A 19,381-nucleotide genomic window follows, 5' to 3' on the forward strand; every position below is an offset into this window, starting at 1 on the left:
CGAGACCGCGAAAAGTGAACCGCGTTATAGCGAGGGAAGACTGTATACAGCTGAGAGCTGTTTCTAATAATTTGACCCAGCAAAAGGAAAGTGTCTCATTTTGTTGTTGCACAAAGACGCCACACTTCTTCCGTGACACTAATCAAACTTATCAAACAAGCAAGTAAGTCACATCGGGAGCGCAAAGAAGCTCGCAGGCACCTTTTCCCCGCAGGGCTGTGCAGACTGACACCCATCCAGGGGAGTGCGAGCGCGTGGGGGCCGGGGAGGCGTTTTTCTTTTCTCTCCTTAGCTTTTTTTTTTTTTTTTTTTTTCCTCAAGGTAGGACAGACACTTCCAGCTTGTCGGCTTGTCTCGTTTGAAGGGAAACTAAGAAAAGAAGAGGAAAAAGGACGAAGAAAACTGAAGGCGACGTATGTCGCGATTGCGCGTCAACGTCCGGAATCCGCGTGAGTTGGCCGCCCCCCCCCACGAGCCCCTCCGAAGCCTCCCTCAAAAACAATCACCAACGAATAGCAAGTACAAGTTTTATAATCGAGCGCCGATTCCCGGCACGCGGCGAGCAAGCAGCGACGAGGAGAAAGTTCCCCGCTTGAGGGCGAAAGCAGACTTTTTTGTGTGCTTGGAGGACGCAAAGTTTGCCGACGTGCCAAAGGAGTTCGCCACTTCTGTCAGATGCGACATGCAGCCATGGTAATTACCTTTTTTTTTTTTTTTTTTTCTCCATATGAAGCTTATTCTTGTTTGTCAATACAGAATCTGGAGATGACGCTGGGTTTTACTTGGTTTATTTTATGGTACGTGAACGCATCAGTACAGATGAAACGTTGTCATGCGTTTGTTTTCTGACCCTTTTCTTGCACCCATAAAAAATTTTTTTAATGACACTTGTCAATCAAGCAATAAACAAAATAAACCAGAACACCGCAAGGAAGGAGAAAATAAAACATTTTTGCTATTTTGGAGTAAATTCTATGCATATTTTGATCAACAACTGACATTGAAATAGCAAAAAGTGACATCTAATTGCATGTAATCCACCTTTAAAACACCTGCAACGTGATTTATTGATGTTTTAATGCACTTGCACTTTTAAATGAGCCATGTACATTAATTTTGTTGCATTTTCTGGATTATAGTAAGGCCTAAAATTCATTTAACCCTCATCTGTGCAGTATTATTCAAATCATACTTTTACTTTGTTCTGGGCAACTTCCTGAAACAATACTATTGATCATTTTGGGGCGGGGGGGGGGGGGGGGGGGTTGTTGTTTCACATCAGGATAATAAGGGGAGGACACTTTGAGCTCAGACAAAATGTAACACTTGTACATGCCATATCCATGCCATACATTTTAGTGGACAGCTAAGAGTAAGGCGAGAGCAGAAATAACGAAACAGTGCGAGATGAATGACCCCCACTTGAAAGTGCCGCCAAAGTACCTTCACACATTCATCAATGAGTGTGGGTGTTGCACAGGATTTTTTTGGGGGGCTTGCGTGAGTGCGCGTGTGTGTCTGGGATGTTTCGGAGGTCCGAGCTGCTCGTGAAGAATGCCAATTTACATTCCAGGGGTGTCATTTCATGACTTTTATCTTTGTGCTGCTCTCTTCACTGGCAGTGTAGAAGGCGTGCGTGCGTGTGCAATCGTTCTTGCCCATACAGCAAAAGCTCCTTCACGTCTGCAGGTATAGGATTGAGTTGCTGTGGTCTTGTAATTGCTGAGATTAATGACAAAGAGGACTCGTGAGGAAAAACTACCACAAAAGTTTGTGTGAAGTTTAACAAGTATCACAGCACAGAAATTCCCAGATTTGCCCCTATTGGCTGTTAACAGTGTCGCGATGACGTCACAGCAATGTGATTGGCCACTCAACTCAACTCAACTCAACTCAACTTTATTTATAAAGTGCTTTAAGAACAGGCGTTGCTGTATACAAAGTGCTGTACATAAACATCAGTTTTGCAGTAAACAAGAACAAAGCAAACATTTTGAAGTGCGAATACAGTTTTTTTTTTTTTTTTTACAAGTAAATTCTTGGAATTCACTCATGTCCAATTATTTGGTTCTGGTAAATGGCCCCGCCCACAAAAAAAAAAAAAAAAAACATTTTGGACTTTGATCACATTTTTGCTGTGAAATGGCAACACTGCTAGCATGTTAGCTCTTCAGCTAATCACATGACGTGAAGTGGAAGGCTAAAAAAAAAAAAAAAAAAAAAAATGCGGAGGTTGTCAGCCCGGTCGTGATTCCTGTGGTACTTCGGGAATCATGAGAGGGCAGAGAAGTGTGTGTGCCGAGCCGCCGGTTAGCCGGTTCAATAATCTCCTGGACAGGTGGGCCGGTGAAGACCCTCTCCGCCGCTGGCCCTTCGAGAGGCTGCTAATGAAGAGAAAGGCTGCTTAGAGGTGCTCCGATCCGACCCCATCAACCTTCCCCTGTACCCCCTGCTGGCTCCTTCTGATTACTGCCCAACACCAGAACACTCCATCCTCTCCATTCTGCATGTGCCACATCCCTTTCTCTTGATTTTGAAATAGAATGGCGTGAGTAATAATAACGATGTTAAGAGAGCAACTCAATTGAACAATTTATTTTGATAACCACATCAACTGTGATATGATACGTCAGACCTTGCAGGGGCCTACCTGTACTATCGGTCACCATAAAGCATGTGAAAAGGTGGCAGCCAATCAATACCACTCACTGATTGATATCATCTATTCAAGAAGATGTGTAGATAATCATTCTACACATCTTTTTGAATAGATGATATCAATCAGTGATTGATAATGTAGACTTCAAAATGATGTCCAGTGATGTTTACCATAAACATGGTTGCAGACATTAACTCATTCACTGCCATTGATGTGTATATCCGTCAATGGCAGTGAATGAGTTAAGGCAATTCCGTTCCCATTGACGTGTATATCCGTCAATGGCAGTGAATGAGTTAATATGTGATGTATCGCAAAAGTCAAGTTTGAGCAGCGTCTTTCTAATTTTGAGAACTTTTTTTTTGCAGGTTATTAAACGATAAAAAAGACAATGATAATTAAAAATAATTGATTTACGTACAGTCTATATAAAAAAAAAGAGTTATTGCTTAAATGGGGTGTATAGTGCTTTAGCAAGGTTAAACTGATAAAAAACAAAAACAGAAGTTAAGATCTCAAAAGTCAAACTCAAAATTCAGAACTGTATTGTGAAAACAAACAAATAACATTAGTGATATTATAAATATTCAATATACAGTGGACACCCGCTATTCACGGTGGACGGAGACTGTGATGGCCTGCGAATAGCGAAAATCCGCATATAATTCACACCCATTGAATTGAATTGAAAAATAAAAATCAAATAAAAATCAAATAAATAAAAACCCAAAATACAAAAGAGCCTTAAAAAGTGTTTATATACGTTTTCAATGGAAAATGGGGGAATCCCTCCAATACAACTCGTTCCTAAAATATTAAAAACACAAAAAACAACAACAACAACAAAAACATTCAATATTGGGGAAAAAAACATTGCAAGTATGTGGGCATCCACTGTACTATATTAATATACTTCTAACCTTATAGGGAACTCTTCCCGGCGGAAAGAAATATTTCCGGTTTCCGAATCGGGTCCTGTGTAGCATTATCGTGCATAATTTTTTCTCCAGACACTTTTTACATTTCCATGGTGTCCAAAGTTTGATATGTCTGCTTCACGCGGCTCCAGCCATACTTCGCCGAAAAGAAAAGTACAATCGGTCACACAAGCGCTTAATTCTGGGGTTCATGATTACATATTAATCTTAGGTTACCTTAGCAATTAGCATGGCTTTCCCGTTTTCTGTGAACTACTCCTCGTTATCCTCTTTGTGAGAATGATATGATAAATGGAACTTCATTCTACAGAAATGGCCGCTCTAATTTACGATCAAGTTACCGATCATTGCCAAGAGACTCTCAAAATATCCTCGCTCTCCTTTACTACTGCCAAATTCCTCACTTTGTGACAAGCCACTTCTTTCTCGACAATCACATCACGTTTTTGTGGTTCAATAAATAAATAATACAGTACAGTGTACTGTATGTAGAGCTTCAAAACCCGATACAGGTAAGCAGTTTGTCTGTTTCAGCACATCCGTACTGTAGATGTGCGATGTACAACGGGCTGGTGTGCTAATTTTGTCGCAGTGGTTCACTTCTACGACATTTAGCCGTGTCACTCAGTGTGTGGCCGATCTAAGTGGTATCACAACCAATCACTGGAGCTGCATATCATAATTGACATAAGACGTATGGTTCAGGCTAGGGGCTTTCACCTGCTCATATAATGGAGGTCCTTGAGACAAATCAGTCAGTCAAATTCGCTAACCCAATCTAATAACAATAGTCATGTGTGACACTCATATATATGTTTCAAAACAATCTTAACTCATTCACTGCCATTGACGGAAAAAGACGTCAATGTCAAATTTTTTGCTGGCTTGGCAGTGAATGTGTTAAACCACTATGATATTATGTTATAATATATTTAAACACTTTTAGTCCATAAACATTTAATCACAAGCTAAGCCAAACACCCCTTTGCCTTGGCCAAACATAGTACAACCCTGTTCACCTTTGCTAGTTTGCTAGCTGGACCACAAAACATGCCGGCACCTCTGAGACTAAGAAATCTCACCATCTGGTAACTCCACCACATAATATTAATACATTTCCTTTTACTACATGTTGACATGGCAGAGAATAGTCGAAAGAAATTCCTGTTAGCATCTCTTTAACTGAACATGTGCTTTAGCTTTAGCACATTGTGTAGCTTAGCACATGTTTTAGCTTAGCATAGCTCAAGACAACATCAACTTGATTATTCTCATTATTAATCACATCATTTTTGATTTGGCGAGATAATCACGAGATGGCCTCCATGCTCGTCCATCCTCCGCAAAGCTCTGCTGTGAAGTTAAAACCTCAGCAATGCTCGGGTGAATACAAAGTATGTGAGACACGCGGGGAAGGAAGAAGGAGGGTGTGGGGGGGAAAAAAAGAACACATTTATTTTAGAGGAACTTTATCCAGACAGTGATTTCAAAGCAACATTCTTGCGGCGTATTTATCCATCCAGGGGAGGGTCGCCGCTGCGCCCACTCGGCCCCAGTAATGTCTCGGGTGGCCCACGGCGCGTCTTGGCCACGACAGAAAAGGTAATATTGTGAAAAGGGAGTGGAGTGGGGCGAGGGTCACACACCTGCGGAGGCTGGAGATGGAAAAAATGTCGGAACAAGACACCAGGCTGCAGCAAGGGCCGGAGTACTTAAAACAAATTGCGCGGCCGGGTTCCTAATTTTACGAAAGCAAAGGGCGAGACGTTAATAATCCGAAACAATAAACACCTAATAGATATAATTGGACTTTTTCGATGCCTCGGCAGCATGTCGTAAGAAATTGAATCCTCGCTCCTCACTTACACTTTAATTTCCTGCGAATACATTTTAAAACTCCTCGCTACCTTAAATAAACAATGGACACTGATCAACGGGCTTAACTGCTGTTATGACAGGAGCATTTAACGTGTTTTTACTCCTGCATTATCACATAGATTTCTATCTGCGGGAGTTTAAGTGCTAAAAGATAGCCGTTGCCTCTTACTGATGGCTGTCTTTATCTTTAATCAGATTACAATCAACGCGACAAGATGGAAACTGAAAACTGAAGCTTGCACTTACACAAGCTTCATTTTTAAAGCTTTATTTTAAATGCTAATCCAAATGCAATTTTCCGAAAAAGGAAAATGTTTTTAACTACTTTGGGATAGCCTTAAATAAACAATACATATAAATTGGATTTAAAAATAGCTTCCAAAATGCCTTTGATGGTTCCGCAACCTGCAATAATTGAGGTATGTTGTTATTTGTATGTTTACCACAAGCTGCAACCTATTTGTTTTGTAGCACACACAAGAGGTTGAATGCAATCGGGGATGCCAATTGTTTGAATTTCACTTGGTTAATATAGCGATAAAAATAATCTGTTGCTGTCATAATAAAATAAAATAAATAAATAACAATAAAATGAAAATGAAAGAAATAATACAAATGAATAAAAATTGACCCCAAAAACTAATAATAATTTGACAAGGCATTTTAAAATCAGTACAAATAAATAATTAAATAAATTTAAAAAGTAAAGGCCATAAAACTTGAAGACAAAAACTTAGAAGGCTGGACAAGGAATTTTAAAATAAGAATAATATACATATATATATATATATATGTATATATATATATATATATATATATATATATATATATATATATATATATATATCTTTTCAATACACAGGCTTGCATATGTCTGGAAAATTACCAACACCCGGTCTAACATGCCTCCGCGCCAATTTAGACTGTGCGTCTTGCCGGCCTTGCCCAAGTTACGAAACTAGAGCCCTCAGTCTTAACCTTAATGCATGACACAATTGATTTTTCTTTGCTTTCATTTTTTAAAATTCTTAATTTTTATGCAACCAAGGTTACAAAAAAAAAAAGCATACAAAGCAAAAGTCAACTTAACTTTGACAACAAATTATGCTGTTGTGCTTTGAAACTGACTGAATTTTCACTTCCCACTGCTCCTTCTTTTGGAATATGCATCTTAATAAAGCCACAAAAAGGCAAAGAAAAAGCAAAAATACATGCATGAGTGAATTAGGCTGACATCTACATGATATTGTCTCAGATTAAGACTTGAAGGGCATATTTCTACCCAAAATTTTTGTCTCTTAAACATCAACTGCACTTGACAGCTATAGGCGGAACCCTGGAGGGGAAAAAAAACAACTGCTGCTTTAATTGGGTTTATCCACAAGTAATTAGCATTTAGTGTGTAAAAAAAAAAACATTTCCGTGTGGCAACAGTCCAGTCAGTAGTGAAATTGCATTTCAATGGTAATCCATACGTTGCTGAGCAAACCGTAACTCTACGTGACACTATGGAAGGAGCCGCCTCACAATCAGGAGTGAAATGACTCAGCTGGGACATTTGCGTTTTGTGGTGTCATTCACCTTTTACGGCTCCCTATTGCCATAAAAGCTGCTCGCTGGAAACTCCAACAACTTTGTTTCTTCCTTTTTTTCTTTTTTTTTAATATATATAAAGTGATTTCAGATGACTTTCTGTGCGGGTCCTTTACAAGTTTGCGCAGTCTCTGAAGCGAAGGCGCGGTGGAAAAAAGATCACCTCGGGCCACGCGGGGGTGATTTGATTAAAAGAGAATCATTTTGCCCTGAGGTGTCTTTTCTGTTCCCTGCCGAAATGCTGGCGTGAGAAATGTGATATGACAAGATAAGTGGTGGCTCATGAAAAATTCCTGAGGACCGAGACGTAGCATGTTGACTTTGGAATGGGCGGCGCGGAGGAGCTCAACCCGACAAAAGTTACTTTTCCTGCGAAATGGCTCACTCCAGAATGTTCTCATTTAGAACCTGTTTATATACGCAGCAAAAGACTGGATAAAGTGTACCACCCCGTATTTCATTCCAGACATTCTCTCTTGGCATGTCCACCAAATACTGTTATTGGCCACTGTGTCTTTAAATAAATCAATGGAGTGGTAGGGTGACGGGTGAAGCTCAGGGTACGTATACACAAGCAGCCACTCACACCGACATTCCGGTTTGAGTTTTTGATTTTTAGTGAGAAAAGTTGAGTACGATCGAATCCTATGGGCAATTTAGACCGGAGTCTTTGATTTTTGGTAGGGATGTAACGATATCCAAACATCACGATACGATATTATCACGATATGAAGGTCACGATACGATAATTATCACGATATTGTGGCGATATTTAAAAAAAATCACAATATTGTAAAAACGAGAGCTCATACTAAAAAAATAAAAATATTGTGCTTCTGTACATAAACCACCTTACAATCTCTAATAACCACATTGATTGCTTCACAAGCATATTAGGTTCCCCTCAGTTGACAATTAGCATAAAACATAGAAGGCCAAAACATCCCTAATGAAAAAAATAGCACTAATAAACTAGCCACTAGAGGGTGCTAGAACTGCACAAATGGAAATCAACCTGACTTTTTTTTTTTTTTTTTTTTAACAAATGTGTTCCTTTTAAATATTGTGAACATGACGACGACGATATTGTGGCAGTTTTAATATCTCGATATCACGATATATTGCCCTTATCGTGACATCCCTAATTTTTGGTGAGAGAAGTGGGGTAAACCTTGGGCTGTAAGGCCAAAATGCTTCAGTGTGCAAAATTATGCACTGATTCTTTTGCATTCATAAAAAAACTGAGCATCATCCTACTTGTATTTGATCCATTAGATTGTGCAGGCATACATAATGATAAAAGAATCTCACCAGCTTTGTGTGTAATAATGAAATGCAAATATCGTGCTTGTCCAATCTAGCAAGTTCCCCCGACTTGAAATGCTTAACAGGCTAAGAAATGCATTCATCTGCTTTCTTTATAACTTCGCAAGGTTAACAATGACAATGATTGGACCTTCATTGAAGCGATCACGTTTTTTTTTTTTTTTTTTTTTTTTTTTAAACGCTCGCTCAGCCTTGCTGAGGATATTTTTTCCCCCCTGACGTTAGTTCAGAATTTGATTCCAATCTCAATCAAGACAGGACGTCTTGTATAGTTTCTTCATGTTTTCATCTTTTTATCTCCAGTAAAAGACGGTGCGATACGTATACAATTGAAAGACGGTTCTTTTTTAGAGAGGATTTATTCTGTGGGATTCCGATTGAATTGGATAGGTTATGGCTCAGTTTGAGTGGATGATTAAACAAGTTTCTTGTTGTCATTTTACAATATAAATGATCTTGTCAACACTGTAAATGTCGCATTTCGTTTACATATTTATTAGGGCTGTGCACAAATCGGTGGTAACTTGAATTGTGTAGCAAATTGGACAAATCAGAATGTTCCTATTCGAGTAAGAACGCGTCATAGCATATTGTCGCCAGAGAGGAATGTTTGGATGCCACGTCCCGTCTCCCTATCTTTGCCGTATTTACATGCAGGGTACACTTCAATCGAGCGGATGCCTGGAAATACTTGCGAGTTTTTCGCCGGATAACTCCTCGCTGTTGGTCGTTAACGCAGTCATAGCAACGGGAATATTTGACTGGCTAACGCTTTGCTGTTGGCCGGCTAACGCTGTGCTAGCAATGAACGAAACGGAGTTTGCAAACTTGGACGCCGGATCTGACCTAAACTAGCTTAGCGCTATTTAGGATGAGGCAAGTAGCAATGGAGATGGATTTAAAATAAAACCGAACAGAACAAAACATCATTTGTTCTGCCATTGGCTCAGATGCAGCGCAAGATCCTGGAAGTTAGTTTAAAATAAAAATGTTAACCTTTCCCTGTACGTAACCATACATCTGAATGAGATGTTGATATGGCTTTGTAAACATGATTACGTTAAGGAGCTATCAACATAAAATGTACTCCATTTAGCATTTGGATCAAATTGGAGTTTTCATTTGAGGTACTATTACTTGATTTTTTTTAAACCCATTTTTGGTGATTCGGTTATTTAGCTCTTTGACTGCCAAAGACGTTTAATAACGATTAGTAAAATCACAATGTATACTGCCATAAACGTGAAATCTACTTTTTTTTGTTTATTTGTTTTTTCCTAAATGGACAGAGCAACGTCTAAGTGCGCTGCCTGGTCAATGGGTTGTGGAATCAAAAACACCACCTAACTATGGCCAGCAGATGGCAGCATTGTGTCTCTTTTCAATGGGCTGTTGGTGTATGGAATTACAATGAAATGTGACGAAATCTGATGAATGCTCGTAATCAGCGAAATGGCACTGTGGGGGTCGTTTTTTTTTTCTTGTTTTTTGTTTTCCTAACGTGTGGCAGTAAAAGAGTTAGTGTCTAATAAATGCAAGATTGGTGCGAGTCCGACTAGGTGGTGCATCTCGCCAACAAAGAATTCAGTTCGATTGGATGCACTTGCATATTTTTTTTATTTTTTAACCAAAAACAATTTCACAAGTCAAATTTTTGTTATTCATTAAAATTATATTTATATATTTAGATTTATATATTTAATATTTTAATACAATTTTACATAGTTATGGAGCAATATGATGGTGACCAGTTTGAAAAGAGCAGCTGTCATGACTGCGGGCGGGTGGGGTGTTGTGGCGTCAGCGATGTTTTGAGAGCCGCGGGGTGAAATCTGCTGACAGGTAGCGTGTCGGCTGGTTGGGGGGGGGACAGTGGCGCTTTTGAGCAGGACACAAGAGACAAGTCTCCCAGAGCGGCAAGCGGGGAGAAATAGGGCCTCTTTCATGTGACGCTGCATTCCGCCAAGGCAGGCGCAGGCACAAGACGGGACATGCGTCTGAGGTGAACCCCGCCACTACGCCCCCCCCCCCCCCGCCCCCCCCCGTCGCTCTGCTGCACGATGACCTTAACGTTTATCAAAGGATCCCGTGCTGGAACTCTTTCTGACCATCTGTGTCAACGTACATGGTGTGGCATGCACACATCTGTGTAGTGCATCAAACGTTCTCATGAGATTTTAGCAGGAAATTGTACTCAAAGTTTAGCAGGGCATCGTGGCTATTCGTGGACTATTTAGCTTGCAACAGTGCCAAGACCATGGATGAGATACAAGGAGAAAGAAATATAACTTCTTTAGATCAAGAGAATTTTAGAGGACATCAATAAAAGTATAGCTTTACTTTGAGGAGCCAAAGCTGAGCAATCATACAGAAAGATTCAAGCGTTCTTCGCTGGATTTTCATACAGACGCCCCGCAAAAACTCACATGAGCCCTCTTCTTTTACACAGAGATGATCTGTTTTTAATTATGCTCACAAACAATAAAAACACAAGTATATTGTGCATAATCCTGAAAAGATTATCTAAAGAACCAACCAACCAACCAACCAACCAACCAACCAACTGACCAACCAACCAATCATTACAACCAAGCAACCAAACAACCAATCAACAAGCTACCAACCAACCAACCAACCAACCAACCAACCAACCAACCAACCAACCAACCAACCAACCAACCAACCAACACAGGCTTCCCCAATCCAAACTGGTCCTCCGTACTGCAAACACGCCTGATTCCTATAATCAGTTTGTCAGCAAGCGCCACAGCCTTATAACGATCCTAATCTATTGATTAAGATGTGTTGGAGGACGCAAACATCCAAAACCTGCAGGACTCCAGCCCTTGAGGACCAGGATGGGGAAGATTGTCCTAACCAACCAACCAACCAACCAACCAACCAATTACAAGCAACCAATCAACCAATCAACCAACAACCAACCGACCAACCAACAAACCAAGCAAGCAAGCAAGCAAGCAAGCAAGCAAGCAACCAACCAACCAAACAAACAAACAAACAAACAAACAAACTTCCGACAAGCTTGGGGGCGGCGACCAACCAACCAACCAACCAACCAACTTCCCACAAGCTTGGGGGCGGTGACCAACCAGCCAACCAACCAACCAACCAACCAGCCAGCCAACCAACCAACCAACCAACCAACCAACCAACCAACCAACCAACTTCCCACAAGCTTGGGGGCGGTGACCAACCAACCAACCAACCAACCAACCAACCAACCAACCAACCAACCAACCAACCAACCAACCAACCAACCAACCAACCAACCAACTTCCCACAAGCTTGGGGGCGGTGACCAACCAACCAACCAACCAATCAACCAACCAACCAACCAACCAACCAACCAACCAACCAACCAACCAACCAACCAACCAACCAACCAACCAACCAACTTCCCACAAGCTTGGGGGCGGTGACCAACCAGCCAACCAACCAACCAACCAACCAACCAACCAGCCAACCAACCAACCAACCAACCAACCAACCAACCAACCAACCAACCAACCAACCAACCAACCAACCAACCAACCAACAAGCTCCCTCCAAGCTTGGGGGCGGCACAGCTCAGTGGTAGGGTGGTCATCTCCCAATTCAGGTGTTGTGGCTTTGTTAAAGTATCCATGATCAAGATAGTGAACGCCCAGTTGCTCCTGATGCTGCGTCATGAGCAGTCGAATGTAAAGCGCTTTGAGGGCCTTGTAAGGTGGAAAAGCGCCATAGAAATGAAGTACCATTTACGAACCAACCAACCGAGGGAACTAGATGATGTCAATTTACTACCAATACCATCATAAAAAAAGTCAAATTAAATCAATCAAACATTGACTTCATTGTCAACCAGTTTCATGTAAATTTCATTTTACAACATTCAATGCTATCTTTTTCTGTACAATTGACATACAAATATGGAGACATTTCTTGAGGCATGTCGTTTGTAGAAAAACTGATACTGACACAAAACTCCAGATTGTTGTGAGACATGACAACGTTAAGTCAACATTTCAATCATACTGAAATGTAATGAGTAGGGTCTCAATAATGTGGCAGGGCCGTCTTGTTTTTTTTTTGTTTTTTTTACTGGCAATGGGGCAATCGCCTCAAAAGTCACACACACGTACACCCCCACACACATTCTGTCCTCTTCCATGTTTCTTTATTGTACCTCCTGTCACTTTGTCCTATTCATTTAACCTTTCATTAGAGCCAGCAGACAGTCTGCACAGCTTTCAGGAACAATGCCAAAAAAAGCCCCACTGTCACAGTTATTAGATTCCTCCGGCCTCCTCCTACCCTGGCAACTCAATATGAAGAGCGAGACGGTCCGTTCTGAGGGACCACGGGACTCGGAGAGGGGGTGGGGTGGGGGCTCTGAAGCAAGAGGGGGGGAAAAAAAAAACGGGGAGGAAAGAGGTTGACACCGCCGCCCATCTCCTGCGGCGAAAGCTCCTCTTGACTTTGACGGGCGGGAAAGTGAGCCGTTGGCCGAAACGTGAGAGGTCGAGCGCGGTGGAGGAGTTGCAGTGAAAACACAAGCAGTTTGTGTAGGAATTTGGTTTTTAATGGCCAGTAAGGAATTCTGGATCGCTCCAACGCCCCCCCCACGTCCCGCAGAGGATGGACAGACACTCCCACCACCTCCTCCTTCTCCTACTTGCTTACTTGTCTTTCTGTCACTAGTGTCTCTCTTTTTCTCAATGTTCCAAATCATCCCTTTGCCTCAACAGCTGTAATAGTGCTTAGGGTCCTCATTTGGCCATGAAAGATAACATGGTGGTCTTGTATTTTGAATAAGGAGCCACGTGAGTGTCACTGTGCCGATTTGAGCTCTTAGTACTTTGGCATGTGTCCAAAATGTTCCGGGACTTGTGGCACAAAAGATATACTTCAACTATGAGTTTTCCTCTTCAGTGCAGGCCAGACGATCAAGTGGCACGTCTACAAACAAATCCTCCAGTGTTTCCTTCGTTCAGTGTGACAAGAGGCAAGCGGGATAAGTAGTAGCTTCTTTACCATGACAACGTCTTCAGGATCCGACAATGTGCTTGAGCTGGCTCCATATGATTTATTTTTATTTTTTTTACTTGAATCTGCACCGGACAGCACGGTGGATGACTGGTTAGCATGTCCGTCTCCCAGTTCTGAGGACTCGGGTTCGAGTCCAGGCTCCGGCCTTCCTGGATGGAGTTTGCATGTTCTCCCCGTGCCTGCGTGGGTTTTCTCCGGGTACTCCGGTCTCCTCCCACATTCCAAAGACATGCATGGCAGTGTGCCCTGCGATTGGCTGGCAACTAGTTCAGGGTGTACCCCGCCTACTGCCCGAAGCCAGCTGGGATAGGCTCCAGCACCCCCTTGTGAGGACTAAGCGGTTAAGAAAATGGCTGGATGGATTCTGCATCAAAATGTACTGAATAGGGGTGTCAGGTGATTCAATATTTTTATTGTAATTAATTGCATGACTTCAAATTGTATCTGTTCTAAAGTTTTCATACGCTTGTTAACATAAAAGTGGAAAAAAAACTCAGAAATATGGCTGCATCTTTTAGTCACAGATACAGTAATTTCATAATAATTCATAAAATTGAGTTAAAATTACAAAGATGTACTGGACTGTAAAAAAAGTGTGTTGATATAGATTTGTATTGAGGTTATTTTTCTGCCACTAGATGGCATAATTACATTTTCAGACGTTGGTGACAGCTCTGTGCATTTTTCTTTTCATATTAATAGCGATGTAACTTGTGAAACGCACCGGTTGTCTGGCCAGGCTACCTCCCTAGACATGGTTGGATATCCTCATGTTGATAGGCACTAAATGTATTTAAATTTGCCAAATTATGAGGTTCCCAATCAAATCACAGCCCACAGACAAGTTATTTTATTTTTTAGAAAAAAAGCAGCTCACTCCAGATTTGCTTGCGTAATTCCATTGGGCAGGCACTCCAGATAAGAAAGACAACAAGGCAGCGTGACCCAAGCCAGGGAAGCATGAGAGGAAAGGCACATCGGCAGGGGTAATTAAAAAAAAAAAAAAAAGCATTTTGAAATAAAATACAAAAGTAACAATGTAAAAAAAAAAAAAAAAAAACTAGATTAAGAGAAGAAAGAAACAAAGAAACACGGAAAACCTCACCACTGCAGACGGACGACGTGACATGACACAGGACACATGACCTTATATCAGTGCTGATAGACTTAAAAAAAAAAAAAAGGTCTGATATTGCACCAATGCTTTAAAATAAACATCGATGACATCACTGCCTGCAAAATATATAAACTTTCCTGCACCGAGTTTCTTGTCATGTCAAGTAAAGAGAAATAAGTCATGGCGTGAAAAAGTATCACTTAACTTGTGTTACAGTTTTAGTTTACAGCTTGTGTTATTGTCAAAAAGCAGCCTATTTCTTTTTCCTATTTTGTAGTCAACAAATAGAGCAATCTGATTTGTACTCATTAATCCACCAGACTCAAAAGCTCTTATTTGGCTCTCATTTCTTCTTTGTCGCTTATCGACTCTATATATACACCTTTTACACAGTGCCCCCTAGTGTTCAGACTGATGCACCATATAACTGAAACGTCTTGCGTTACAGGCTAGGACGTAGCTGGGGTGTCACACATAAGGCCCGCGGGCCGGATCAGGCCCGCAAAGGGGTTTTAATCCGGCCCACGCGATGATTTTGTAAAGTTAAAAAAAAAAAAAAAAAAAAAAAAAATGTAATGTCGGACTAATTAATCAGTCAGTCACAATCAACATATAGAAAATTTGTAACTTCACAAGCAGTCCTCAGATGAGCAATGCAACTTCTCGTCCTGGATGTCATTATTTTACACACAACTTAAAGTTACGGTATGTTTAATTATTATTATTATTTTTTTTTATTAAATCATAGACCGAAAAACGTGTTAAATATGACACAAATTCAATTACTGGTAACACAAATAGATATGATAAAGATTAGCGTCCTTATAACGTCATAAACTGTGCCACACAATGCATTCTGGGAACAATATATAAGCAAACCGGGTCGATTTAACACGTCTCGGACTCAGTGTTGCCGCGTTCCATTTGCAATTGTATTATTTTTTGGAACAATATGATTACAGTTGAGCTCTGTAATTTAGGGCTGGTACACAAATAGCGAAAATCTTCATATAATTGACGGTAAACGTTTTTAAGTTATATACCGTTATTTTACCGATGCGGTCCACTTGGTAGTATATTTTCCTCCATGCGGCCCCTGAGCTAACATGAGTTTGACACCCCTGGTCTAGACAATGAAACAAAGCCGTATCAGATCCAAATGATCAAGAAAAACGTAGATCATCACACACAAAACATGATTCCGTTGTTTTGTCTTAGTTGCCAAAGTGCACCTTCCTATTTTCCAATCAGTGCTTCAAAATGTTTAAAAACAATCTTGACTTTGAAGCTTGACCCGTATTTCAAAATGTATTTTTTCCCCTCCCCGTTGAATAAGGGACAGTGTTTGTGCGAGCACGCCGTGCCCTTGGCCACCGTCGGAGCGCTCACAGTGGCTTTTATTGTGCTCTTTGTTTGGCGGGCCTTGCATAGCTCGACTTCATTTTGCAAAGCAATTACAAGGCGGCGCGTCAAATAGTTTTCAATCTTGGAAGATGAAGAAAAAAAGAAAAAAAAATTCACTTCTTTATAGTCGTGCTTGTCACCTGCATGGTGATCAAGGTCCATCCCTCTTTATTTGTGAGCTTAAATCTTTTGAAAGTATTCCAAGGCTGCCTTCATTCACATTTAGCACGCTATGCTGGGATTCGGTAAGCATATGGTTATGCTTCAACCTTTTGAGACATCCCCGGGACATTTTGCGCCAAAACGGCAAAGCCGCACAAAATAAACGGCACGTTTGTGTCGAGTGACAAAAAATGTCGCATTCAATGTCGGCAGGCTTAATCTAGAGATATTTTTTGTCCATTTTGATATTTCTCCACAAATAGCTTCCTTGAGGTCTCTAGTTACATTTCCAATTAGCACAAAAGTCAAAATTGTAATATAAGCGTATGAAAATAAGCAATTATTAGAGTGTATGCATCGTAACTAGGGTTTGTTTTTAGCTTAGCTGCTAGCAAGCGCAGAGTCTTGCACAACTGTTTAGAAACAATCCAACTTTCCTAGCCTCAATTCACTGCTGATTTATATAAATATTGTGAGGATAAGCGAATCTGCTCATAGATGGATGGATGGACAAAGCAACCAAAAAAAAAAAAGTCGAAACACAATTCAGCACAAAAGTGAACAGAACAGTCATCGTACCATATGGAGCAGAAACTATGTTGTCATCAGTCCGCATACTGGCGAATTGTAATCCATATAATAAATCCACATTTATCTTAAAATGCACAATTGAAGTCTTTTAAAATTCTCATTTTGGATAACTGAGCTATCCAAACTGTTCATTTTGTATTTAACAATTTATCCTCACACGAGAGTTTATCAATTTCCGTCATATATAGTCAAGTAAAAGTAAATGATTTATTTTAATTCAACACCAAGATAATCAGTTTGTTTTCATGAAGGACTACAGAAATCTGATATTTACTGTTGAGAAGGTGAAAAAATATATATATATATACATTATATACGATATGTTCACAGAAGCTGACAAATTACCGCTTCAAAGAAAAAGGGATTAATAATGTCTTTCCTCTTTCTTTTCGTCCCTGTCCGTCTTCCTCCCTTTCCATCCCGCCCCCCCCAGCATGGTGCTTGTATTTATTAGCCTCTAAGTAATGACTTTGCTTTCTCTTTTGATAGACTGTTATTGCTCTAACTGGCCCAGGTCCCTATAGGTATTTGGAGGCTTTCCAGTTTTATTAGACAAAGGCCTCATTATTCAAGGCCGGCATTAAGAGTACCATTAGATCCATTTGCCCCCCAGTCACAAGTATCCAGTTGCAGCCAATTCATATTACAGCCGCCGCTCGCGTCGTATTTACAACACAAACATCATCCCGCCTCCGTGCCAATGTTAAATGTGGACCGTAATGAGCGAGCGTTGCCAACATTTTCGTTCTTTTTTTTATTATTATTATTTATTTTTTTACAGTCGACATCAGCATTTACATCACGCTAACACGGAACGCATGTTTCTACAAAGAGCCGTAAACGGCGACAACATGGCGGGGGTATCCCGCCGGGAATGTGGAATCGGCCACCGGAGTTTGGAGAGCGTCAGCGAAATTAGCGAATGAGGACTCAGGCAGAGATACAGAAGTGAGCAATAACGGAATACATTTTTAGACACTTAGTATAATGTTTTTTTTTTTCTCCAAATATACAGTTTATTATTATTTTCGTCTTTGAACTGAGCAGTTGTGACAAAAATATATGACATCCTCCTGGCAAATGACACTGGAGAATATATATGTCTCATACTGTTAGACCTGACTGCAGCGTTTGGCACTGTTGACCGCAGTATTCTGTTGGCTCGTTTACTGCACCAGGTGGGCATTGGCGGGAGTGCTCTTGAGTGGTTTCGATCCTACTTGGCCGACAGAACATTCTGTGTTCGCCTTGGGTGCTCCGAGTCCCGCACCGCCCCACTGTCATATGGTGTTCCACAAGGATCTGTATTAGGGCCCATTCGGTTCTCATTATATCTACTACCCATGGACTCCATCCTTAGAAAACGTGGAATTTCTTTTCATTGCTAGCCTGGATGGCTTTAAATTTCTTGAACTTCAATGAGAAGAAAACAGAAGTCATGGTCTTTGGTCCCAGCAGCTCTTCGCATCCTGCCGACTTAGGTCCTCTGGCACAATATCTGAAGCCAACGGCCTCAAACCTGGGGTGTCAAGATGGACAGTGACTTTAAACGGGACCGGCAAATTGCTGCTGTTGTCAAATCCGGCTTTTTTCATCTCAGACAGCTGGCTAAGGTCAAAAATCAACTATCTCAGCAGCACTTAGAAATGGTAATCCATGCCTTGTATACAGCAACGCCTGTTCTTAAAGCGCTTTATAAATAAAGTTGAGTTGAGGTACGCACACCCGTACACCAATCGACTGATGATTTGTTTTTAAACTATGTTAAGCACTTTGAGTTGCGTTTCTTTTTTTTTTTGTATGAAAAGTACTAGGGGTGTGAATTGCCTCGTACCTGATGATTTGATCCGTATCACGATTCATAGGTCACGATTCGATTCGATACCGATTAATCCCGTATGAATTTACAAGTCGATTGTTGCGATTTTTTTTTACTCAAATTTAGAAAATACCATTCAGTAAACCTATACATGTACACTGTAAGATTTGTATGAAAATGTATTATTTATTGATCTGAAACTTCAGTTTTATAACTGTGAGCCACTGTATTTAACAAATAGGTTGTAACCTTTTTTCATGTTAGAACAGCATTTAAATAAAATATGAAGGTTTAATGTTCCATTAATATAACATTCTTCCATGCTTAAGGTGTGAAAGTTATGTTTTTTTGAATATTTTTCCATCAAAAATGGATGTTAAAAAATCGATCCGGCTGCCTATTGAATCGATTCGAGAATTGCATGCTGTAGTATCGCGATATATTGCCGAATCGATTTTTTTTTAACACCCCTAAAAAGTACTATACAAATATAGATAGATAGATAGATAGATAGATAGATAGATAGATAGATAGATAGATAGATAGATAGATAGATAGATAGATAGATAGATAGATGAGATTTGAGATGGACCATTGCTTGTAATTAAGTACAATAACAACTTCGGCTGCTATTTCTCTCGTTAGATGCCAGTTTTCTCGTGACCGAAGAACTAAACTAGTGACTACAACGCACCAAGAATGTTGTTTTCATCGTATTTATCTACAAGACTGGCTTATGGCCCAACGTAGGGCCACACTGGCTCAGAACCATTGAGCCACCATTATTGTAATGTCGGACCCTGATATTAGCCTTGTGATTGGCTAGCAATCAATCTCTTGGTTAA

At 40.5% G+C, this 19,381-nt stretch overlaps 1 protein-coding gene across 3 annotated transcripts in view; it reads left to right on the plus strand.

Moving 5' to 3' along the window:
* Nucleotides 1-315: 315 nt before the first annotated feature.
* Nucleotides 316-19,381, plus strand: part of bnc2 (basonuclin zinc finger protein 2) — a 214,742-nt gene continuing 195,676 nt past the window's right edge. For all 3 annotated transcript variants that reach the window (XM_077525199.1, XM_077525201.1, XM_077525204.1), the window contains exon 1: nucleotides 316-693. In XM_077525199.1, coding sequence (XP_077381325.1) covers nucleotides 676-693 — 18 coding nt within the window. In that variant the 5' untranslated portion in view covers nucleotides 316-675. The remainder of the gene's footprint in view (nucleotides 694-19,381) is intronic.

Source organism: Festucalex cinctus, chromosome 6 (genome assembly GCF_051991245.1).
Source record: "Festucalex cinctus isolate MCC-2025b chromosome 6, RoL_Fcin_1.0, whole genome shotgun sequence".
NCBI lineage: Eukaryota > Metazoa > Chordata > Actinopteri > Syngnathiformes > Syngnathidae > Festucalex > Festucalex cinctus.